This window comes from Necator americanus, chromosome V (assembly GCF_031761385.1).
Source record: "Necator americanus strain Aroian chromosome V, whole genome shotgun sequence".
In the NCBI taxonomy this organism is placed as follows: domain Eukaryota; kingdom Metazoa; phylum Nematoda; class Chromadorea; order Rhabditida; family Ancylostomatidae; genus Necator; species Necator americanus.
The window spans coordinates 26,587,361-26,612,567 of record NC_087375.1 but is presented as its reverse complement, the minus strand read 5'-3'; the positions used below and the strand labels follow the sequence as shown (position 1 = coordinate 26,612,567).

The window sequence follows — 25,207 nt, the reverse complement described above, 5'->3', positions numbered from 1 at the left end:
GTCTGAGCGACCAGTTCGAATTCTACATATCACATAAATGGGACGGAGGATCACAGCAAGAAGCGAAAGTGAATGGCCTCGGAAAATCCAGTGGAAGGATCTGAGCGCTCATATAAAAGGAATGCTAACAAATAAGTAGATAAAAAAAAACGAAAACGAATTAAAATATTTCGAAGTTGGATACGGCATTTAAAATGGCTTTCTCTCTACTCGCTACGGCCCAAAAGTTTTTGCAAATTTATTGTTGGAATTTGTGAGAAAAAAAACATGTCACACCAAAAAAATTGAATGGTAGACTAAAAAAGCGTAGCCCTCATTAGGACATTCACGCGTGCTGACTCCATGGAATTTATTAAACTTTCACATTTGGTTAGAACAGCAAGAAATTATTAGAGGTTTGCGATTTGGATTATTCTGTAAATTATGTAATATTTGCAAAAGATTAATTCAGAAATTCTTCCAAACAAAAATATGCGATCTTGTCTTCCCAACACTGTAGTTGCCGGTGGTGCAATAGGCCAGGTCTGGTTGAGGTGCGAAAATAGCCGGGCCGTCGGAGTCTCGTAGAAAATAAGGAATCTCGCATAGTCTTGAAAACGACTTCACTCAACTCGAAATGCTGCGGCGAACTCAATTTTTTTTTTGTAAATTAAGAAGGATAGTATTCAAATTTTTGCAAAATCTGAAATCTAACCGAAAGGTCCATATTCTTTCTTTCTATGGGAAGTTATGAAAAGAAGGTGTTATAAGGAAGAGAGAAAATCTATTCAGAGAAAAAAATTCTTAAAAAAAAACAACTTCATAAACTAAAGTACATTTTGCGTTCCACGTGTTTTGCTTAGGTTCTTTCAATTTAAACTCAGTTCTGGACGTTGACGGAGGTGCAAAGCGCAGTAGAAATGAAAGGAAAAGGACGAGAAGTGGGTTTTTCAAGATTTTCGCTGCTTGACTGCACGAACGAAGTTGATCAGTCCACAAACAATCCGAATCTCGTGAAATCCAACCATAGTTGTGTTTCGACGCAATTTTCTTGGCCGTTTCGATAAATTTTTTCCTTTCCAATAAACAAGGCTCAAAGTATGGACGAACTGAAATTTTACACAACAATTAAAACCGCGCAAATGAAAAAAAATAACAAATGAACAACTTCATCTGCTTGCCTCCAACAATTTCTTGCTGTCCTGACCAAATGTTGGAGTTTCTGAACCCGCATGAAAAAATTCATGCGCTTGATCACATGTGTACATAAGACACTCATTTTTGGAGAAGATTTCGATGAACTCTTAACATCAATGGGCGGTAAATAAAAGAAAAAAAGCGAAGGAGCAAATTTAAAATTAAGTTGAAATCGAGGAAGTCGGAGAACAATTCACCTAATGATTTGTTAAATCCACAAAGTTTGCCCATATTTGTTCCCAGTTTAAAAACTTCTTCAAGAAGAACCTTAGGGTGTGTTGGATTCCAATGATTGTTATGCCAATTTTTGGATATATCTTCAAGGAAGGAGCACAACGATGCATAAATTGTTCTTAAATTTCTATTTCTTGAGAGAAACGAGAGTGGCCGACAGTGTCTCATTGTCTCACCTCACCGTCGGTTTTTTAATGTTCATGCAAAGTATCGTAATTAAATGAAAATTTCAAATTTATACTATAAAATTCCTATTTGTTCATTTTGGAATCAACTTGTCTTGCCTCTTTGAGCTCGTTGTTTAAAAAAAGCTCAATAACACTAATGGCGTGACATTCTCATTCAATAAAAACATGAGTTTTTCTAAAACCTCTTACACTGTGCTACTTGCATATATTTATTTACCATCCGTCTGCTTACATCTATTTTTGCATGGATCAAGTAATTCTAATTTATTTATTCAGAAAATTCTCAAGAGAAACTGTGTTCCGCGCAACGAAATAAAAAATGGTCTCTGTGCAGCAGCGGAAAAAATATAACAGGGAAAAAAAAGAAATTTGGAAAGTCTGATAAGATGTTTTTTTTTGGATTTAAAAGATTTTCAAAACTTTTCAATCCGCAGTTTACAATTTTAAGAAGAATTGAACTTTTTCGGGTTCCTTTCTCTGCATTCCCATCACGCTTTCATCGATCCAAAAAAAAAATCGTTCATTTATCACTTCATCCATTTCCAGTGTCAACATTCACGCATGCGTTGTCACGCAGTAAACTGCTTATTTTCCCATTTTTCATCGTCTATGTCCGGCCTTCCGCACATCAAAGTTCCAGTAAACCACAGTCGATTTGTTGGACAGGAAAAAGTATTCTTGTAAGTGGTGCATGATGATAAAATTTACAAAAGAAAAAAGAGCCAGGAGACTTTTAATACACTAAAGGTGGAATTGCTGCATTTTTCAATGAAATCATTACAGAAAATGTTCTTTTTAAGAATAAAATGTGAAAAAGAAGCAATTTGTTTGAAAGAATGAGGAAGTAGGAATATTTCATCTCTTCCAAGCAAGTTTTACGACCCAAATGCAGCTTCTTTACGAGTATGGCGGTATTCGGGGTGATTCTTCTGGAAATATATATTCCCTCCTCCTTATCGCTAATTGTCCGCTATTTTTATTTGTTTTCTTTTCGATTTTAGGAAAAATTAACCGGACAGCTCACATCTGACAGAAAGTACATGGGATTAATTGTTATTGCCGTGTTCGCCATCTGTCCGGCTAGGATGTTTCAAAAACATCATAACCCAGCAAATTGTTTTCTCAAAGCTTTTAAGGAATTATTTTGAATTTTCTCAAGTAAGGTGTCAACTGACATAGATGGACATCTAAAGTTCAAAGCCCAGATTTTAAAGGAACAAAACCTTCCCTGAAATTCCCTGCGACCCCGCTGGACCTGTCTCACCTCATTTTTTTTTTGTTTCCTCACACTCGCTGGACGTAAGTTCAACATATTTAACTCGTCTTACATTTACTACCGTTTCAGTTTAAGAACAGGGTAAAATATTTATTACTGGTAAATGAGATCCACTTACGGTTAATAACTAGTAGTAGAGATGATATATGTGCTCACTAATGGGAGCGATAATATCACAAATGGGCTGTAAATCATTGCTCGCTTGGAAATTTATTGGACAATACCCTAAAGCAAAGCACTGTAGGTAAAGGTAGAGTCGGAGTAAGCCATAGATTGCTTGGAGATGACCCTACGAGAGTTTGTTTAGAAGAAATATGTCGTTATTAGTTTTAAATGTTCGACATGTTATACTCCACGAAAAGGACTTCCCCAGATACTGACATAAATTTGCTTCTGACTTTTTATTAAAATGCCCTAACTCACACAAAGTGTGTCTCTTTTTTTCTCATGCACCATTGGTTTAAGTGAGTATAAACGATCATCATGATCATGATATATGCTAACGGGCTTATTCTGTTACGTGTGTGTGTCACGAAATTCAAAAAGGGGGTGCGACGGGTCCACCGGCGTCGGATTGGTGCGCCGGCGCCAGATACCGATAGAAGGGGGTGCGACGGGTCTAACGGCGTCGGATTGATGTGCCGGCGCTGGATACTGGGCGACCACTGACCACTGGGCGCTTTGCTCTTCACCTTTATGACTTCGCGTGCCTATTTCCTTCTTCGTTCGCCTCAAGTTGGTAGCATGCCGTTCTCAGAATGTGGAAACGCCCATGAAAACGGCTGCTTAAATAGTAGCAGGATGTTTATGTGATCTGAGGAGGAACGTTATCTTTATCAGGAGGCTGATGTCTTCACGTCATTTTATGCCAAAACATCATCCTTTGATAACTGTTGTGGGGAAACAGGAAGAAAACTCACGTTTTGAGGAATGCTTTTTTATATATTATATTGATAAGGAGTGTTTGACGCTGAACTTTGAATGTTTTCCAAATGCAGAACTGACACGTTTAGAAAGAAGACTATGAAACCTTCCGTCTTTAGTCATAATAAAAAAGATGAATAAAGATTGTTAGAGATAGACAAATCTATTTTCACAGAGAACGGCAGTAATATTAATTTTCGTTGATCAGTGAACGCGAGCGAACCAAACACCACAGAAATTCTGAAGTACGGCTTTAGCCGGACGTTCGGACTGGTAAAAATATATAGTATAATAGATAAATAGAATGAAATTGTTGATCATATTACACTGCGAAGAAGCTAACACCATGGCTGAGCGATGGCAAAGATGTTTGGAACCGTACGGAACTGGAAAGACCTTGTGCGACACAATAAGTCACTCGTTAACGTTGTGATACGCGATGGTGATGTGATTTCTCGAGTCGATTCGAATGAGCGAGCGGCAAAGAAATGACGATAGAACCTGTTGACAGCGATGACTAGCAGTGGAAAACCACTGCTAATGTGTTTCTATACGTGGCTCTACAAGATTAATGTGAATTTCTGGAAACTGCCGTACACACGAAAAGGGTGATTGCCATCTCATCGACATAAAATAGATATGGATTTATTGCATCGAAATTTGAAAGGCTATTTATTTTTTAATTTCTTTGAAAATATCCACCGATGTGCCGTAAAACAGAAACAAGAAGGAACACAGTTTACTAGAATTTCGCCTACGTTTTACACAGCAAAGTTGATCTTTTTAGCAGATTGTGTGGTAGATTGACGGATGTGCCTCCATACATTTCCAAATTCCAACGAAATTTCTTCCCCTTAATAACAACACCGCGAGTATGGGTAGCAGTGCGACACAAACCACGCCCACTTGTAAGCTGAGGGATTTTTTCTGTGGGTTTCAGTTCTTGGTTCTCAAGTGACACCATGAATAACATTGTATATAAACCCGACTATTTTGCTCAAGTTTGTGATCCGAAATGGTCTTTCGGACTTGCGAAAGAAAAAAAAACAAGTAGAAATTTTTCACTGGTGCAAAGGAACTAAAGAACATCTCCAGGTTCGACTTTCAATAAACCGCGACATGGTGATGATTCAGTATGTGCTCTTAATTTGATCCGGACGCGAGGTTGTTACAATCCTTTATTACCGGCTAACATTTCGGCGAAATCGCCTTCTTCAGGGCCTAAAAGGATCAAATTGAACGTGACTATCCGATCAAACCCCCCATATTCCCAATAAAGAGAATCCTAAGCCTGCTGTTGGGTCTCATAGCTACAAGTGGATGTTTAAGTCTTACCTCAAGGTCGGTGAATTTCTTGCTTCAGCTAGATATCCGTGGTATGGTGACTAACGCACTCAAGTAGCTACCTTAAATAGGAGGCGAGTTCCCGGGTAATATAGGGCCATTACTTTCTGCGATTCATATTTGAGATCTTCGAATGGACCCAAAACGCTTCCAAAGCCTTATGTACGGGAATACTAGGTTCGCGTGCCAATATTGTGATCTTAACTTCAAATGTTCTCCGTTGTGACGTCGTGTTTAATGACCACTGAGTGCCGTGGAGTCACGTAAAGAATAAATAAGCAAATAAAATAAATAAATAAATAGAAATAGATTTCTTCTACCGATATGTGCAATAAGTTTGAAACAGAGCACGATTGATTCTTGAGAAGTTAAGCTTTTAAAAATCTGTTCATGGCACCTACGAAACTGAATAACGAACAATACTAACCGTCGAAAATAATCATAAGGTCATACAGGTGCCTGGGTTCTCCCAGGAATGTCCTTGACATGATAACAACTCGAAGAAAGAGGTTAATGCGGATAGTCCGTAGTGTCCCACGGATCACAAGATCAAGAAATCCGGCACTGTATTAGAATTACGTGACTGCGTTACCTCAAGCAGATTCAAACACCATTTTACACTCACCTCATAAATGAACTGTGGGCCTGTTGAGGTTCTCAACGTAAATGGAAACTCAATCGACCAGTTATAAAAAGAATCATTTCCGTCAAATTGAAGCCGTTTATTTCTAGAGTATTCTTCAGAGCAAATAATACCTTTGGAAAACTACTTGAAATCTGACGAAAATGTGTCTGAATAAAGAAGTTTTCAAAATTATTCAGTTCAGAGTTGGTATTGTTGGGAAAAGTTCAATTTTCCTGTTTCTTCTCCCTCCGTTCTCATTCTAATTTAGTAACGAATTGCGATTTGTGCACCTTGAATTATTTCAAAAATTGTATGCCAGTTTTCCAAGCAATTTTTTCAAAACCTTCAGTCAGTTCCAATTAAATTAACATGTAACGCTTGTCGTTTGTAAACCGCAATGCCCGTCGTCATATCCAGAAAGATCAATTCATTAGTGTGGAAACTGGACAGATAATTTCGAAAAACTCAACAAAGCTCTGTATTGGTTTTTGCAGTATTTTTACTTCGGCTTCTGTGGGATTGGATGAGTCCAAACATTAAGAAAACACCATAAATTTGATCAAAGGTATTTAGTATCAGTAATAATAGTAATGGTAACAATAATAATAGCAGTAAAAAGGAGCGTATTTATGTAAGTAGTCATGCTTTACTCGGTTGTAGATCTTTACTCTTAAAAGGATGAAAATGAAAAAAAATTTGAAAGAAAATTCCCCGGACATACAAACTGTAAGAGATTCTTAGCAGCGTCATTTCGTCTTCGAACCAAGAACGGGAACAAACTACGTTTACATTGAGAAACGCAATACTACTGTAATAAAATCCAGTATAGGATAATAAATGTTTATGAGTCATCGAGACAGAAGTTAGAGAAGCCCAAACCGCATTCGGAATTGCGTTGCGCTTAAGACGACGCCACAAGGAACTTGTTCTAGGCGTCACACAGCGGTTGTCTCACGCACAGAAAAATAACAACAAGAAACGAGATGCACGTACGTAAGCAAAATACGAGAAGAAAGCACAAATCAACGTCATTTCCCTGTACTACGGGATTATTTGGAAAGCAGAACTTGTAAAATTCTCTAACTTCAACGGCCCTTTACTTAGCTAAATAATTTCATTCTAATTCAATCAAAAACATGTAGTTTTGCTGGAGAAAAAAATGCTGCAAATTCATTTGAAGGACTCACCTGACCTTATTTCGTACTATTTCATTGACGCTCATCACGCCACCACATTTCGTGGAATGACACCATGAGTGTTAATGACGATTTGAAAACACTTTTCGAGTGTTGAAATAAAAAACAAAGTAGTGGGAGAAATTCCAAGCATTCTGGATTTTCACGCTGCTGAGAGTCCCCCATTTTCATTACTCTTGAGGAGTTAGGGAACCTGAGTCCATGTCTGATAAAATATCTCCATTTGGATAAACGCGCTCCAGCGGAAAGAAAAATCTCTTGGTTGCTATTCGTGGAAATTTTTCCGTGACGGAAATACATCTCCATTCGTTTTAGCACTGAAAATGTTTCTACAACAAGCGACGTAGTGCCGTTACACTGAGTTTGCGCCAGGAAAATAAACATTTCACATCCAGAATAGTACGGCAAAACCTACGCTTTGAATTCCCCCGGACAAGCGAGTTCCAGGAAAGTAACCAAATAGCAGTGGATAGCACGAGAGGGAGAAGAAGTCACCAATGATCCTGTTCCCATCGTATTTATCCTCCCAAAGACAAATATATTGAATGCAGTTTCCGAAGTCTACCACCATAGTTGGTGCCTCGAATTCTTTAAATCGGATATGACGAACGTCCGAACCAGATGATCACTATTTGACGTCGCCTATACACATCAATACCATTTCACAGACACATCGAATGGAAGTTGAAGTCGCGCGTTCGCATTCACTCCGATTCAGACACAGCAGTCACAAGGAATGCGGAAGCGGCGCTAGGGAAATGCAACAAAGGACCTATTTCTGTTAACTCTTCCACTTATTTCATTATGGTATAGTTTCCTATCATGGTTCAATTTTCTCGCTGTTCCCACTCCTTCAAAACTTATCAGAGAAATACATTTTCTTCACATTGGTTACTATACATAGCCTCAGGTAAAACGGTTATCCATTCGAAAAGTACGAATGTTGAAGAGATTCTTTGCTAGAGGTCAGGTGTTTTCATGTACGTTATAAGGAAAACGAACAGAAACATGAACTACTGAACTGTCATGAATTGAAACAGCAGAAGATAGAAATCAAGAAGAAATTAACCAGTTAATTAAAACAAATTATAGTCACCTCAGAATGAGGCATAAAATGAAATCCACGTCCCACATCCCACAGTCGCACTCTAAATCGCAGAGTTTTTGTGAGCTTGACAAGAATTGAGCGCAAAAAGATAAAGAAAAGGCTACTTTTTGGTACCTATGTTAGCGCATTTTTCTCTCTGCATCCAAATGGTTGTAAACAAATTGGAACTAGTTTGGGATCTGTCTGATGATAAATGTCGTTGGGCAAAATGAAGAATAAGCGACATTTATTAAGTAGCGAATCACATAGAAAAAAAAAAACTACTACAAGTACTGGTCACAGGTATTCTTAATCAACAACTGGAAAGAAGAATTAAACGCGTACACTTGAACACAGTAAGTACAAATTAAGGAAAACAAAGCAATTTCCAGATCTTTTGTGTGGGCAAAGTTGCAGATATGGCAGGAGGATACTTTCTTTCCACCCACAATGTCCAAATCCACTTGCTGAATCAGCTGCTACTCGACGTTACTAGCGTGTAAATCAACCTGGAACAAGTGCTCAGTTACACATCCAAACCATGCAACCGTATGCTAACTAAAGCGTGATGTCGTGTTGATGTTTTTGCCAAGAACCGAAGAGAAAAATGTTCAAGTTTTTACCACACAATGACTTGCCAGAGAAAGATAGTACAAAAATTCAAAACATCGGAGCCGAAACCTTTTCGATTCGAATTTCGAAACCTCGGAAGATGTTTGCAATTACTTCCAAACCCTTACTGCAATGGTTTGTCAGGTGATAAAGGTATCCATGGTAGGAACTAGAAACATACCAATCACAAGAAGTGTGCAAATTTTCGGAAAACCTTTGAGAATTAAAGAAAAACCTAACCATGATCATAAAATATTTAGGGAATGCCTGGCTCGTTTAACGTTTTAAAATTTTAGAAAACAAGGAGAGTGATTCAAAGTAACGAATTTAGAGTCATCACCCCACGAATCTGGGTTGATACGGGTTCAAGGTGGGTTATGTCTGTACGGCGTCATAGATTGTAGGGAAGACGGTGATTCCGTTCATCTCTGCCTGTATCACTGTAAACAGGTGACCCCGGAACGCTGTTGCTTACGACGGCTTCTGTTGCAATGTGCAACGTTTGCGCCCCGCCACGCCTGCGATTCGTCGAAAACCCATTCGGACGAATCGCAAGCGGGAGGGGACACAAGGGCAGCGCGTTGCAATAGAGGACGTCGTAAGAAACAGCGTTCCGGGGTCATCCGTTTACATTGATACAGATAGAGATGAACGGAATCACCCTTTTCCCCACAATCTTCGACCCATAGGCTATAGGATAGACATAACCCACCTGAAACCCGAACCACCCCAGATTCATGGAGTGATGCATTTAAGGCTGCTCCCAGAGTTCACAGCCGCGCGGGCGGCGCCGCCCGCTCGGCCGGCTGTTTTGTGGCTATTGAGTGCGCGATTGCGGGCGCTCCGGCCGCTTGCTGGTCTGCACTTGATGGTTATTGAGCGCCCGCAATCGCGCACTCAATAACAACCAAACAGCCGCCCGCGCGGCTGTGAACTCTGCGGGCAGCCTAACTGAGGAACTTGGACGCCCGCAAAGGCAAAGGTTAAAGTAAATAAAAAATAACTTCGTTACCAGAGACACGAAAAAATGTCTCGAGTCACACCTCTGCCCTCAATAACCAAAGGTTTTTAGTGCCTCTACGCACTTACACTTTTACACGAATTATGAAGGCTACTGGCTTTATAGGATTTTACGAACAAAAGTTTCTCTTCAGGCAGTAGTGGCTGGGTACCCACATCTTCTAGTTAGAAAAACAGCAACATGAGTGTTCTCCTTTAACACAAAGAAAAGCTGAAGAACTCATGGTTTGAAGGAAAACTGAGATTCATTAGATAAACTTACGCGTAAAGATAATAGAAGAAGGATAGAAGGTAGAACGCCAGTTTAGCCCAGCTGGCGCGAAGAGCAGCGCTCAACTCGTTACGGTTTAGAATCGTAGTTGGATCATAAATACCTGGACCAGACATCACCGGACGCCTCATGTAGCTAAAACGATACTACCTTTAAAGACAATCACTGTGAATCATGAAAAGGTTTTGTCATTATTTCAACAAATTCTTACGCAATGTTTCAAAGTAATGACCACAGAACAATTTTCAAAGTAAAGAAAAAGAGCTTTGAAATATTCCTTCTGAGACTCTTTCGGAACAAAATCCCGCGAACTTTTAACTGGATATTTAAATAGTGCAGCTTTATTTTTAAACCGCGCTTCAAATGAACAACAGAAAATTAACTCGCTTGTAAACAGCCCACATAAATCGGTTATCCACAGTAGCGGAACAATATAATGAAGCGCCCAAAGAAATCCCTGCAGTTGCTTTTACTTTTGCGATTCTGCTTGTACTATGTAGAAACTTCCAAATAAAAAATTTGTGATTTCACATTACTACGTTACTACTTTGAACGTTTTTAGACTTATGCGCTCAAAGTGAAAATATACGCATTAGGAAACCATTCGGATTCAGAGGAATTATTTCCTCTCAGAAATGAGGGTAATGTGACTAAGTACAGCTATTACCAAACCCACTATTCTAACCAGAGATTCATGCACAAGTCATCCACGGAATCCTGGTTTGGATCATCAGTTCGGCTCTTGAGCTATGAAAGAGGAATCTTGCAAAACTCAAAAAGCTTGCTTCTTCATCGCTCTTCTCTGGTATACGCTCAGGCAGATATTCAAAGTTTGTATTCAAAATGTAGTTTTATAATGAAAGAGCCGCGCAACAAAAGCACGAGTGACAAGTTTTTGTGCTGCCACGTTAATTGCCTGAAGAGCTACCAATCTAAAAGGCATATACCAGAACCTTCTCGGCCTAAAGGCAGAGATTTGAAGGAAGTGGGAAAAAAACTTGGCGTCCACATATAGTAGTGATTTTGGGTGATTTTAAGTTGAATACCAATTTAGAAAAAAAGGCTACTGTTCATAAGGTGTATTTGTGGAAATTAGTATTTTTCAATTGTTCTTAAATCTGATTTACTCCACTGAAAGAGTCCTATCATCTATCATTGAGGTGTGTGCACGGTTATGAGTTCCTAATGTACACATCGAACTGAGAAGTTCATCGATATCCCATTTCAATGTCGTGACAACAGAAAATCTAGCTTTAGCAGTTGAGAAATATTAAATCTACCACCGATTTACATACTCTGCTACAAAATAAACTTGAAATTAAAATGTTTGAGACATGAATAATAGCAAGAAAAAACGTACGTTGAAATATGGTAGAAAGCAAGCGGCAGGTTCATAAGAATCGCAAACATCTGCCAACTAAGGATGAAGAGGAAGGTGTACGTCATGTGAATGGCATACTCGGGAAGGATCAACTGAAATGAAAACTTCATTATTGAAGAAACTGAGCGAAGGTTTTTCTAAACTAAATAAATTTCATGAAAAGTGTAGAATAGAATAGCATTATCGTGGAATATCTCTGGGAAAAATCTCGGCACTTATTGCGTCATGGTAGAGATTCGGCACAAAACATGTGTCTAGCGTCATTTCTTTGTCCTGAAGGAACGCAAACGGTTTGAAGTTTTGAAGGTTTTGATTAGTCATTTCAAGAAAAAGAGTGAACTTGACAGCAGCTAATACTTTGTGCTCGGTATGTTGTCCTCATTCTTTATGCAAATGTTACAAAATATTGATTTCTTTAGAACAACAAAGTAAGGTTGATTAACCTGCAGATCATCGCAAAATTGTGATAGAAAATGTGTTGCATTATTGACATGGCGCAATATCGAAAAGCCAATTAAAAAGAATGGGAGTGGGAACTAATTTAAAAAAAAAAAGTGAAACGCAGCAATAGGTTGCACTTGATTTACTACAACTGGTATCAGGGAAATCTAACAACAAAAAAAAAGAGGAAAAGTTCGATAAGGGAAAACAGCAAGTGAAAAAAGAAGTAATTACAAATTCTTTTTTTTTAAACATACAAACATCGCAAATACGAAGCTAACTTTACCTGATTGAGATTTCGACATTGTTCTATGGGATTTTTATAGTCTGTCTTGAGCTCATCAATGCAGATCACCTGTAAAGAGAATGCTGTTACACTCTTCGAACCGTAGATATTTTGTTGGAAGAATTTACTCAGAATGAAATGAGAAATTTCCCTTTTTCAATGATGATCACAAAGCAATAATGAATATCATCTAACTAACAAAAAGCAGCCATACATATGACCAGAAATTACTTAATTTTATGATAAAGGAAATCACGATTTCGTGTGGATAATCTGAAAGAGTGCAATAGCGGAAGTTTTTATAATGGGAAATTCTTGGTGTCAGATTAACAAAGAAACGAAAAAAAAGTAGAACTGCACAGAAAAATAAAACTTTTTCCTCAGTCAATGGTAAACTATCCTGTCCTTCTACACTAATAACAGTAATTACTTTTTTTTGTTCATTGGACACTAACTTCATTATGGCGCAAACGCAACTTCGGTTGAAACGATGGCTTTATACAAAATTAATTCAGCACAATACCTACCTGCAGTGGCGATTTCAAAAATGGTTCATATTCTGACTTAAAACACTGATTAGCACTGTTCCTCATAATGGCTCTTTTTCCTTCATTTTAAGAAAGCTTCAAAGCAGAAATGTTCAACCAACATTAGACCCGCATTAGAGAAGGATGTCTACACAGTCGACAAAACATCTACAGAAAAAAAAACAAAAAAAGAACAAAATGTTTCACTTACTGTGTAAATCGCAAAGAAAATACAAAATGCGACAGCAATCAGCGCGATGAGGTAACCGAAGGCAGCAAAAGTGAAAGCCATTCCAGAACCTGAAATGATAATAAAATTCCCCAATAATAATCCAGATAATAAGAACGATAGTCTGAAATGAATATGAATTTCCTGACACGAATAGTTAGACAAGCCGAAAACAACTATGATTGACGCTTAAGCATGCGAATAAAGGACTTAAAAATCAAAACATCACCGTTTTTCGAAGCAAAAGCGGCATGATTTAGTATCTCAGGTGTTAGCATACGCATCTTTCTCAACACAAGAGTGGGAATCGTTCCAAGGTTAAATTAGAAGCAATAGCAGCGAATGAGCACACTGCACGCTATCGATCAGCTGTTCTAAGACTGAGGAAATGAACTCGTACGAATAAGCAGCGGAGAGCAGATGTTATCACAAAAAAAAAAATCCAATTTTGTCCTTAATGCTTGAAGAGCTGCAAGCGAAATGCTAATTACAGAGAATTATAAAGAGTGCACCAGATTTTCGATTGCCCCACTGTGAAAGCGCAACTGTCATCGCAGAGGAAAAAAGCCGATAGGCAGATGGCACAGCACTAATTAAGATTGTTAGACAAACGCTAAGAAATGTTAGGAAAGCCGCACGCAGTAAATATTGATGAAAATAGGTGAAACTGGAAACAGTTTGTGCTCGTCCCTGGATTAAGCCTATTCCAACAAACCGATGACAGAATTCGTTAGGTCTATTACAAAATAGGAACCAGAAAAGTTGGCAACAAAATAAAACGGAAACTTGATAGTCAAGCGGCTGCACAAAGCGAATAGTTCAGAACAGCTAGTCAAATTCTAACACTATTAAAGGACTAACGAACTGCGAAACACTTTTTTATTTGTAAAATGTTAAAGGCGCACCATAGAACTCAACGTGATTTTCATAGAAATGATAGCAGAAGATAATAGAAAAGGCCACAAATAAAACAGAACACCGAAATGTTTGAAATCTATCGGGGATCATTTTCGATGCGATTATCAGTGGAGAGTTCCACTGGAAGAAATTTTCCTTGGGAATCGTAACGGAAACAATGCTGCCATTTCGCTACAAACAAAGCAATCACAATCAGCAATATTCGAATATCAAAACGCAGTACGTTCTAAACGAGGTATGCAAGTATCACAACTTTAATGTTTATGATCCACTTGTATGAACAATGAAAGGTAACAAGTAGGAGCAACAAATAGTACGACAACAACAACTAAAACGTATGATAATATATAAAATTTCTTTCTAGGAGAAAACTTAGGCCATTTGGAGTGAAGTTATGTTGATTAGAAGAGCTACTAACAGTAAACTGCAAAGGTTCAATGTTCAACTCAGATCATCACTGACAACAATTTCTTCCCTTCCAGCGGTTGGAATATCATGAACTAACACTTGAGATTCATCGTTAGATGGTTCGATATTAATAGCTGATTCGAGATCTTCATGATCGTCAGCTTCTAATTCGTAACAATACTCTACTTCGTCAGCGTCTTCGGCAGCAACATCCTTCAAATAAAGCATTAATTGAATTGCACTCATTACCGCACATCTCTCCGAGAAAAAAAGACCGATATACCTTAGGTTGTTGCCGGACTTCCGATGATCCGCGGTCGGCGTATACAACAGGGATCTCAGCTTGGGGATGTTCTTCTAACTCATCATGAACGTCGTCGACAATGTCTCCTACCAGACTTCTCACTTTTTCGTAATTCAAGTGCCATTGCACTTTTTCATTATCGAAGCCGTCGATAAGCAAGGGGATGTAGTCATCTTCCTGGCAGTGATTGGAAATCAGTGGAAAATAAAAGTTTTATTCGTTACTGATTTTTCTCCCATAGGAAAGTGTAGACTATGGATATCTTTACTAAATCTACAGAAAAGTAAAGTTCAATTATGAGAAAACAAAGTACATACATGCGGTTCCGGAACACGAGTAATCGGCTGTTCATTTGGGTCCGGTATAGGAAGGAAATAGAACTTTTTGAAGATTCCTAGGCCGGGGATGTACCTGAAAACACATACCTCCTACTCGTACAAGATTTTCATGAGACGAATTGATGTTCAGCTTTTAACGAGTAATCAAAAAAGAATTGCAGCTACAGTCATGAACACGAGTAATCGAAAAAGAGGAAACAGAAATTTCCGTTTCCCCTTTTTCGATTACTCACGTTCATGATTGTAGCCACAATTATGAAGCTTTCACTTCAAATCTCCAAATCAAATCGAAAGTTATTACGCTAAAAACGTTCAAATCGACATCGATACCATTAGTTGAAGTATAGACTTAAAGAAAGCAAATCCTCTACTAAAAAGAAAATAAGAATTTTTAAAATGGCCAGTCCCCATGAAGTCCCCATGAAGTCCCCATGAAGTTTTTAAAATGGCCAGTCCCCATGAAGCAAATGCTGGCAACATATCCAACGCGTTCATGCAATTCACCAAGTAACCCCAAACATGGTACGGAGCTTATTCTAGGTACAAACAGGAAAGTATACTGTTCACATCGAAAGAGACTGCTGCCGATGGACTTTCAATCTTGAAGAAGCGGAAGATAGTTCGAGATTTTATGAAATTCTTTGTTCCGCACTTTTCTCCTTTATTTTCTTTCTTTGGACTTACTCTCAATGAAGCCGGCGTTCGGGAGAATTTTCGATATTTAGGACTCTCAAGTAGTACTGAGGAAGCTGCGAACACAACCAACCAAGTGAGCTACATGTTCTCACTAAGTGAGAACAGCTGCCAGAAGTTCTTCCCTGCAGCCATCGTTCGGTTAACAACAATTTAGTAAAAGATTCTTTTGCTCCAGCACGTAACCTTATTTTGTGAGGGCGCACAAATCATTTTGTTGGATGTGTTTTCACAGATGTCGTGCGGACTGTGTTTTCACAGATTCACAGACAGAGATGTCGTGCGGACTGCTGACTCTGAGGGGTCATGATTTCTAAAATCCTAGGGTTCGTTGAGGGAACAGAAGGGGAAACTGCGATTTTTCACTGTGATACTTGCGAACTAAGCTCTGATCCATACATGTCAGCGTAGATGTCCCAACCTGCCTGTCCCAAGTTCTATCTGCTTTTAAACGATTAATCTTCATTCTATCGTATAAAAATGAGTATATTAGCATTCGTTTTAGAGTTCCGCGTTTCCCTCCCACTCTTACCATGAATGGAAGCACAATTCGTGTCATGTTTTGCCAAGATCAGATCCCTACAAATGATAACTGCTAGTAGGAAAATTACCAAACCCACACCAGTTTCGCACTGAAAACCTGGTTTCTTTAACTTTTTCCTGCCTTATTATCACAAGGATAGGAAATGGTGCCTGCAGCAAGTTGGCCACTATCATGTCTTGACTAACGATGAAACTCTTGCATATGCTCAGCTTCTTCTCATACAACAATGACAAATAAATTTGAAAAAGAAAACAAGACCGAAAGGAAAGACATTACTAGTTCAATTAAGTGCTCAATAACACAAGGTGGCTCTTGAGCTTGAAATCTGGATGAAACCGAGACTGGCATAAACCCATCTTTCTATAACGTACCGAAGAGCATTGGGATGGAAGTGAGCGGGGCAGAGGTAATGACGTCCTTCAAGAGCTAAACGATTCAGAAGACGCAAGCGATTCTAAAAGAACGACGGGTATTCAACCAGTGTTGCGAAGAAAGCGTCGAAATAACTCACTCCACGCCGTCGAGACATTGAGTCCACCCACATGATGCGTTTAGCCGGTTGATATGGGAAGGGGGTCATATTCTGCGCTAAATCATGAATAGAGCAGGATACACACTGCACCGTTACGGAAGCGACTAGCTCACGTTCCGCGATCATTTCGAAGGGATCCTATAATGGTAGACGTCAACTGTTACCTCTTTTGTTGAATTTCTGGTTATTTAAATGTTGTAAAATACTAAATAATCCATAAATCTTATGTCAGTCTCACAAAAAAACAAATTTGCGTATTTGATTTCCTTCTAGTTACTCTTTTGACAAAGGATTGTGCTCTCGTAAAGCTGAAAGTAGATGAAAAACTATGATTGTAAATCTCACAGAAAATATGGAATATATGTGGAAATAGGCGCAAAAGCGCGCAAAAAAACGCCTCCACACAGCACAGAGATATTGCATTCACGAAAGAAAGGGACAAAGAACTCCAGGAAAAAAAAAATCCCGGGTAAAATGTAGTTGGGGGAAGGGAAGTACTCTGATGCTACAGAATCGAACTGTGTACTACTGTAATCTGATATGGCGTGTAATGGCGAAGGCGCAAAAACGTCCATAGAGCACAAAATGGTTCTTAAGTAACAAATAGGTTTCCTATTTGAAAAGGCGATAGTTCATCAATCGAGAGATCATTACTAGAAATGAGTAGTTGAGTCAGCCGGAGTTCTAAAACCTAAGAATCAGTCTTAGGGGATCCATGACATGTAGGCTAAGGTTACTAGGAAAAAAGAAGACAGAGCTAGAACTACTACCGTTTTAACTTTACCAAACCTTCCGAACAAGCTTACCGGAAGTGAACTAAGTCACATCATTTATTACTTCCAAATAAAAAAGAACCGAAAATGGACTAAACAGCCACCTAGATCACCAAGCATCCGTACCACAACTTTATTCGCACATTTTCATTGTACGCGCAAGTAGATTGCCCTAAAAAGGGCCGCTGGGTAAGCCTTTATGAAGGGTGCCCATATTCGTCTGTTTCGCGGCTTTTAAGCAGAATTCCACAGTTGGGGCAAAATAGCTCTTTCCCCAGAATCTACGATAAGCGCGCCAAATTTTTTCGTCAAACTCCTCCATAGACTTCGATCCAAGTTCCAGCCACATAGTAATTAAAACGAAATCGCGAAGAGTTAGCAAGTTAGCAACAACCATCATACAAATGAAACGGTTTAACGACTGTTTCTGTGCTGTCTGGAGTTTTTTGCGCTTGTTCTGCCCCATAGCCTTTTTCGTGCTTTGAGCGTATGTCAGTATACGGTATTATAGTAATAGCAGAGTCGATGTACACGCCATATTACAGCAGTAGCACTTTTCGATTCTGTCGAGTCATAGCGTCCCCCCAACCGCCCTCCCCACAACTACATTTTACCCAATTTATCCAAAATCCTATTTGTGAAAAATAAAGCATAAATGCAATAATAATACAATAATACAAAATAAATAAATATAAAACGTGTCATTGAATGAGTAACCAACCGCATCTGGCATATGCGCCTTACAGATGGTTGATGCTTCAGCAGACAATTTGTCGACACCTTTTCGGAGCGTCTGAAAAAGGAAAATGGCTAATAGTGAATAATTAGAACAGGTAAAAATCCGGAGATAAAGATGGAGAGAAAAGATAGTATTTACAGCCTTGTCAGCAGTGATGAGAACTTCAACGAGGAAATTGCGTTCAGCCAATCCCCTCGGTGTGCGAATCTGCGTCATTTCCGATTCCACATTCCAAGTGTCACACAAAGGACATTTTACTACGCCTTGTGGGCCTCGTGGGATTTTCGCATACTGGCAAATGTTCTAAAAGAATAAGGATTGAGCCTCTCAAAATTTCGGAAAGTGATCTCTGAGGTATTGCCGGGTTTCAAAATAGAATGACCAACCAATCCTAACGGCTGCGACGACTGATCAAAATCAATACATTCATTCAACACGGTGAAGCTGGACTTGTGAAAATGGAAGAGGCATAGGCGATAGTGCGTCGCAGTATCTCGCGTGAGTCTCTCACATAACTGTAAGGAATTCCAAAACTCCATTAGTATGACAAAGGGTAGTAAATGAAGGAGTTACATACCCATTGTTGCTGTTTCTGTACAAGATTGTTCAATGGTTTTTTGGAGAAGAGGCTTTTTGCCCATGCAACCCTGAGGTAATAAAGATGATTGGTTGCTCTAGAAACTAGGAGAATTCCTTACCTTCCAAGTTTATCAACCGGGAAAGGCAGAAGCAGGTTCTCATCGGGAAGCTCTTCATCACATAACACACAATATCTAGCAAGCCAAGCTTCATACTGTTGAGGAACACCCTAAAAAGGTATGTTACTATCAAATACCTTTGATGGCACATTCTGAATGGAAGTTTATGAATGTATTTTATTGTCCAAACATCAACAAATGTTAGATTTGAGCGAAAGAAGCAAATGTGAAAGTTTGTAGTTTACCGCTTCATCTAGATGCCGCTGACAAATACTAAGAGTTGGATACTTGTATACGGAACCAGGAAGCACGTTAAGAGGTTCGATACGCCGTTTCACCCACAACCGACGTATGTCTTCCTCGACTTCTTTTGGCCATGCCAGGAACGAGAGATATTTCTCATGTTTGACACTGCAAACAGAAGAATTAAGATGGAAATTTTACGATAAAGAAGAAATGTTCGGGATAACAAAGAAACGTTGGGATTTTCTGAACAAGAAAGTACTTACTCATCATAAGGCCACGTGCGTGGTCGATTTTCGGACTTTGACCTGGTGGATGCCGAAACGACATGACAGAATTCGCACTGACGAACTTCTGAGACCACTACATCGACTGTCCTTTGCAACTGAAACATAACAATCAGATTGTGATTTCAAAGCATATAGTATTTCCAGCACACCTTTCGTATTATCTCCGATTCTGCATCACTGTCATCAGAGTAGAGAACGTCTCCATCCACTAGATCCTCTAGGTACTCCGAATCTAATGCACCATGAGATGTACTAGGATCTTGATTATACACTTCAGTTGGGCCTTCTAAAATTGAGAAAAGAAGTGCAACAGAAGATTAGAACAGATGAATTGGATAGAAGAAGGAATAGAGACAGTTGCTTGTTGCTTCAAGACAGGACAAAGGAGAAGACTATACTTTCAAAACAGAACAGGTTAAACTTAATTATGAAATAGTTCTTTAAAGTCAAAAAGGAAAAAGAAACAATAGACAGTAAGTGATTGTCAAACGGAATGTTTGCATCTACGAGCTTGCTAGGACTTTTAAGTGTTTCAAATTAGAGGTGTATAGTCCTAAATTTGCATATATTTCATATATTATGAACATGATAGGAATGTTGGCGGATGGATAGACAAATCATTGAAAAAGAATTAGCATTAGAAAATCAAGCTTTAAAGTCAACAACAATACCAGCAGTGTAACATGTATACTGTCATAGCTCTAATACCGATAGCAGTTTTCAACTGCGAGGACTGGGCTTTCTTGCGGAATTCGATGAATTGAAGGGTATCGACTTCGCTGCTCCGTCTTGCGTGGTCTATTACTCGCTATATTCGTAGTCCTCACGGCTACAAACTCTGATGGAGAGATAATATACCTAGTGGAGCACAATTTGATTAGTATAAAATGATCAAATAACCAAAACTGAGTCGACTACGATTGTTATGGTAGGAAAAGCCGGAAAACCAACCGTTCCAGGAACAAAATACCGAAAAGTCAAAGTTAAAAGAAACAACACTCTAAAGAAAAGAGAGAAAAAGAACAGGGCTCTCATACATACGCTATTTATGGCAGTAGTTTCAAAATAAATGAATCAATTCATGCACTCGTCCTGGACCACCGGCACGTGATAACCCTACGACATTTCTTCAGAAAGTTGATTCGCGTGACCGACGGTTGCTAACATCCTAGCCAACATCACAATAGAACGCGGCAAGAGAGAAGTAATAATTCCAAAATTTATCACAACGGATGATTTTTAGAGCCAAAGGGCATGTATCAGATATGGATCACTATAATTTCTTTTGGTATTTTTAAAGGTTTGTTCTAGAATCTGCGTGTCTTTTATAATTTTAAGTTCAAGTTTAAGCTAGCTCTTATGAGAATTAGAGTGCTAAGGAGCTTCGTTCTTGACATCTGCAGCATTGTATTCTCAAACATCCTGAGCGAAAAACGCACTATAATCAGGAAACAGTTTGAGTAATAATTAATAATTAATAATTAATAGTTAATAATTAATAATTAATAATTAATAGTAATAATTATTATTATAATTATAATTATAATTATAATTATAATTATAATAAGTTGCACACTGGTTGTCGCAGGTGATCCCTATACTTTCACACCTAAAGTTCTGCTCCCAACTAGTTGTAGCCGCCGCTGAAAGGCATCACTCCACGAATCTGACGTGATATGTTCACTTCAATTCAGAATCGTTTGATGTCTACGAGCGTGTAATGACTTGCGGTGACTAGCCGATGTGCCAAGTCAGTGTTTTTATCCTCCCAGACAAGTCTGGTATCAATTTATCGACCCGGAGGGATGAAAGGCTTGGTGAGCACTAGGGCGGATTCGAACCTCCGATCGATCGTGCAGGAAGCGGAACCTCTAACCGCTACACTACACCCGCCCTTACACGGAATCGTAGACTGCAGAAACGGTGGGTTTTACGGCAATTAGGAAGAAAAGGACGGAATCACCCTCTCACAATCTACGACCCCGTATAGGCATAACCCACCACACCACCCCAAATTCGTGGGGTGATGCCTTTAAAATCGATCTGTTCAGCGTCTCACCTCGAAGGTGGTACTTGTTGGAGAGTATTTCGTGGTAATAACTCTAAAATTTCGTACCCTTGCAATTCTGGCTGGTGACTACCCTACGCTTGACAACAGTCTTAGAATAATGTGCTGTTCAGACAGAGTTTCAGAAGCACTCAGCCGTAACTCGTTCGAGTGTATAAGTGCGTGGACGGCTTTTAGGAAAGTCAAAATATACCCTCGGAGCGTGCAAGAAATAACTCGAAAGAATAGAGCGGTCAGAAACAGAGTAGAATTTACCTGCCACATCAGGATATAAGAGAGGCATATCAGGATCCACTTCAATGAATTCTTGTGATTCATGATTGTTTGACGTATTAAGCAGTGCGATGCGTCTTTCATTTGCCGATACATAATGAGGTGGGCTAGGTTCGGGATAGATGGAATGTCGTCCAACTGCTTGATCATACTCGAGTCTGGGAAATGTCCGTCGCATTCTGTCTACCATGGCTCGACTATTTTCTCGGTCCATTCGTTCCTAAAACCAAAAAGCTAAACCATAGCTAAACAATTGAGTAGCTCACGGCAGCTGAATAGTATACCGTACCAGAAACAGAAAAAAAAAATGCGCGAAAATTCGTCAAGAAAACGTAATCTTCTTTTTCCCTTTTGATAGGACAAACCTTTTCTTTTGCATGTTTCCGCAACATCAGAAAGTTGAGCCTTCTTCGACGCAATTCATCATTTCGTTGAATGGTTGAATCAACGTGGTTAATCATGTAAATACGTAAGCTCGTGCGTTCGTTTTCTTCCAGCTGAAAGTTTATATAAAAATGAATGTTTTGCATTTGTTACAACATCACAAAGCTGAGGATGCCAGCTTACAAGTGGATTTGGTAAGGCATCTTTCTTCAGCTTCCATTCCCCATAAGTGTTAATCGAGAAGCAGTTGTCTGCAAAGTGCCAATCACAGAGGAATTTCGTAGCACCGTTCTTCAGCGCTTCGCGTAGGTGCCTGGAAGTTTCTTATAAATGCAGCTATCATCAAGCTTGAAACAAAAAAAAAAAAAGAAAAACACACGCTTCTGCTTGAAGGTTCCCATCGCAGAGGGCGCTTATCCATCTCCGACGGCGAAATCGTGCCCTTGCAAAAGGGATCATTGACTTTAAAGGTCTTTGCGCGCTACAATACACACAAGCAAGAATCATGTTCCCGAAGTCCACATCGTCCGCATCGTCGCCCACCAGCTGAAAAGAAGATTTACAACTTTAAAGGAACAAAAAAAAAAACATAGGATGTTACCTGAGGATCTCTCATGTCAATGGGGAGAACATCACGAGGATTTCGGTATGTATCGTTAACTTCAGGAAAATGCAGAGAACAGACTTCTCCACTGTGAGCATTATCAGAAAAAGCATCTTTAACCCATAATTCTGCTGCTCTTTCCGGATCCAAGTTGAATCGAAGAATCCAAAGTTTCCGCAGCTGAAAGAGATGTCTCTTATAAAATGGAATAAAGAGGAGGATAAAGGAAGTGCGAATGCTGAAAAGATGTCAAACAATTACAAAACACCCCATTATGACAGAGATAAGGTACACATTTCCGTCAACGGTCGCAGCGCGTAATCCACGCAATAAATCGTTCCAAAAATAAGAAAAGAATTCCAAAAAAAAAGCAAGAGCAGAAATCAAGGCTTCTCACCAAAAAATATTAATGTGAATATGGAAATAAATGAAACAGAATGAGTATTTCAAGGATGAAGGTTCAAAGCTTAAGTATCTAATGTCCCATTTTCCAAAGCATTTAATTGCTTGACCTCCTGACGTGGACTTGCAAATAAATGCAAAGGTCAGACAGAAAAACAGGAAATATTACTTGCAAATCGCTCGGTAGCCCTCGCGAACGTCCTCCTAATCGTTTGGCTTTGCAAACTTGACAGTACTTTCCTACATCATTCCTCCGCACATAAGATTTATTTTTATAACGATGGTAGTAGCTGAACATTATTTTGATGAGAATGATATTTCTACCGACAAAAAATCCAAACACTTGCTTACTTTGTGGCCGTGTAGTCAATGTCATGATCTAATGTGGGGCTTTCACCATCATCTCTTCGCCGTTTTCTCGGCTTTATCACTCTTCTGGAAGAAACAATAATGATAGCTGGACTAGTGAAAAAGAGCTCCCTGCTTGAAATTCGCTGTTTCAGAGCTCGACTTTCTTCCCCAGATATATCTAAGTTAATCTATGCTTGATGTTGAAAAAAAAATCAACACTGCACAAACTGACCTTGGAGGGTCTTCCTTATGAATTGACCTCATAAACTGCAGTTCACCAGTTCTCAAGTCATCTTCTTCACCTGTGTCGATAATCTCTTCATCACAGAGAAGTTCCTAGAAAGTTGACACTCTTTATATTTCCCGAATGTCGTTGTAGTCATTCAACTCATCCTTGAATGACTACAACGACATCCAGGTAAGGGAATTCACTTTAAATTATATGATAAAGCTCACTTCTTGAAGTTCATCATGCAGTTCATCTTCGTTCCCGAACAACTTATGTCGATCTTCCTCATAGCCGCATTCACTTTGAATTTCCTTCGAGAAAACTTGCAGCCTTGAAGCCATGGCTAAACATTTTCAGCTCGGCCAAAGTGAAAAACCATCATAAACAATCCTGGTTCTATTGGTCTCATCTTCTTCATTTGTCACTTAAGATGTTCTAGGAAAAACTTTACACTCCTGTAACTATCCCACAAAAACCTTCGGCTGCAAATTCGTGAACGAATTAAATCGATCCCCATCAAAACCATACTAATAGAAGACCACCGATGTTGTTACGAACTCACCCCAATCATTCTTGAACCGGAAATGGAAACAATTCCAATGAAAAACTCCAACCACTCTCTAAGAACGTTATTAAAGGATGCTCAAAATTACCTGATCATTAAAGGAAGGATGTCTGTTAAAGGATGACGCAAACTGTTAAAAGCCTTTAAACGATACGCGACGCAGGTCCAAGCTGCGACCGCATGAGTCGGATATTGGTTTTGGAGCAGGGAAGCCTAGAGTTCTAAAATATTTGTGGAGTAGAAGGGTAGGAATGTGACGGTGGTTCGAGAATTTGGCAAAGTGGTTTTGTGGGGTGTGGCCTGATTCGCAACGCTTGCACGGACATACGAGATGGATCCCGTATAGCTTGATTTCTAGGCTCTGTGAATTGTCAACCAGTTGAATGTACTCGGAGGAATGGATACTCTGTAGATCGGGTGCACTCAGTGGCACCCTTATTTCTCGAGGTAAATAATTAAATCTATGGGGCCTTAATAACTAAGCATTAGTTTTAGAGGATCTATGACATGTGAGCTAAAGTTACTAGGAAGTAGATTCCAGCGTTCCAGAGGTAAGGGTGCCACTGAATGTTTCTTCCTTTCTTAACTACATTTTCCTCTGGATGCTCGACTTGTCAAGCAGTCCAGTCGATTCATGTGGTCATTCGGGCGAGACGACCTTTTTAGAAGTACAAGATGGTATTCGGATCCTTTCTGTAGTTCGTGATATTTGCCCGACCAAGTACGACAAAATGAATGTGTTCATGTTGATCCCATTGCGGTCCCGATAGTTGTAAGTCTTTCAAGATCTGGTATCTACGTACCGTGCTCTATTTTGCCTCCAACGCATCTACAGTACACGTCAGAGCTGTGGTGCACTTGTTCGAATCACTCCTCGGCCACAGCATTGATACGCTTCCTTTCACTTGCCGGATGGGAACCGCTCTGCTTCGCTACGCACTGTAACACACCTTAAATAAGTTGTTTTGACTGTACTGTGAGACATTTCTCTTGCAGCTGGCTACGTATCTTACTACTTTTTTTTATCGCATCTT

The 25,207-nt window shown here is 39.3% G+C and overlaps 2 protein-coding genes across 5 annotated transcripts; both read right to left on the bottom strand.

Moving 5' to 3' along the window:
- Positions 1-929: 929 nt before the first annotated feature.
- Positions 930-1,258, bottom strand: RB195_015310 (uncharacterized protein; the record flags this gene model as incomplete). 2 transcript variants are annotated; one of them, XM_064205963.1, is made up of 2 exons in its annotated part: positions 930-1,088; positions 1,148-1,258. In XM_064205963.1, 2 exons carry the CDS (start codon positions 1,256-1,258, stop codon positions 930-932), a joined length of 270 nt encoding a protein of 89 aa, XP_064061844.1. The 2 variants fall into 2 exon arrangements, with proteins under 2 accessions (XP_064061844.1, XP_064061845.1); XM_064205964.1 differs by having other exon boundaries at positions 1,148-1,213.
- A 7,264-nt stretch (positions 1,259-8,522) lies between these two features.
- On the bottom strand, positions 8,523-23,949 carry RB195_015309 (uncharacterized protein; the record flags this gene model as incomplete). Of its 3 annotated transcripts, XM_064205962.1 has the most annotated exons (27): positions 8,523-8,559; positions 9,945-10,088; positions 11,314-11,426; positions 12,062-12,130; positions 12,800-12,941; positions 14,241-14,356; positions 14,427-14,624; positions 14,765-14,858; positions 16,394-16,476; positions 16,534-16,692; positions 18,049-18,120; positions 18,205-18,369; positions 18,453-18,581; positions 18,644-18,713; positions 18,765-18,874; positions 19,010-19,175; positions 19,274-19,392; positions 19,447-19,583; positions 21,621-21,858; positions 22,004-22,135; positions 22,206-22,335; positions 22,402-22,568; positions 22,624-22,806; positions 23,198-23,318; positions 23,380-23,463; positions 23,612-23,715; positions 23,836-23,949. In XM_064205962.1, 27 exons carry the CDS (start codon positions 23,947-23,949, stop codon positions 8,523-8,525), a joined length of 3,396 nt encoding a protein of 1,131 aa, XP_064061842.1. The 3 variants fall into 3 exon arrangements, with proteins under 3 accessions (XP_064061842.1, XP_013301231.2, XP_064061843.1); XM_064205961.1 differs by lacking the exons at positions 8,523-8,559; positions 9,945-10,088; positions 11,314-11,426; positions 12,062-12,130; positions 12,800-12,941 and having other exon boundaries at positions 14,177-14,356; XM_013445777.2 differs by lacking the exons at positions 14,241-14,356; positions 14,427-14,624; positions 14,765-14,858; ... (17 more) ...; positions 23,612-23,715; positions 23,836-23,949 and having other exon boundaries at positions 12,800-12,880.
- Between the last annotated feature and the right edge of the window lie 1,258 nt (positions 23,950-25,207).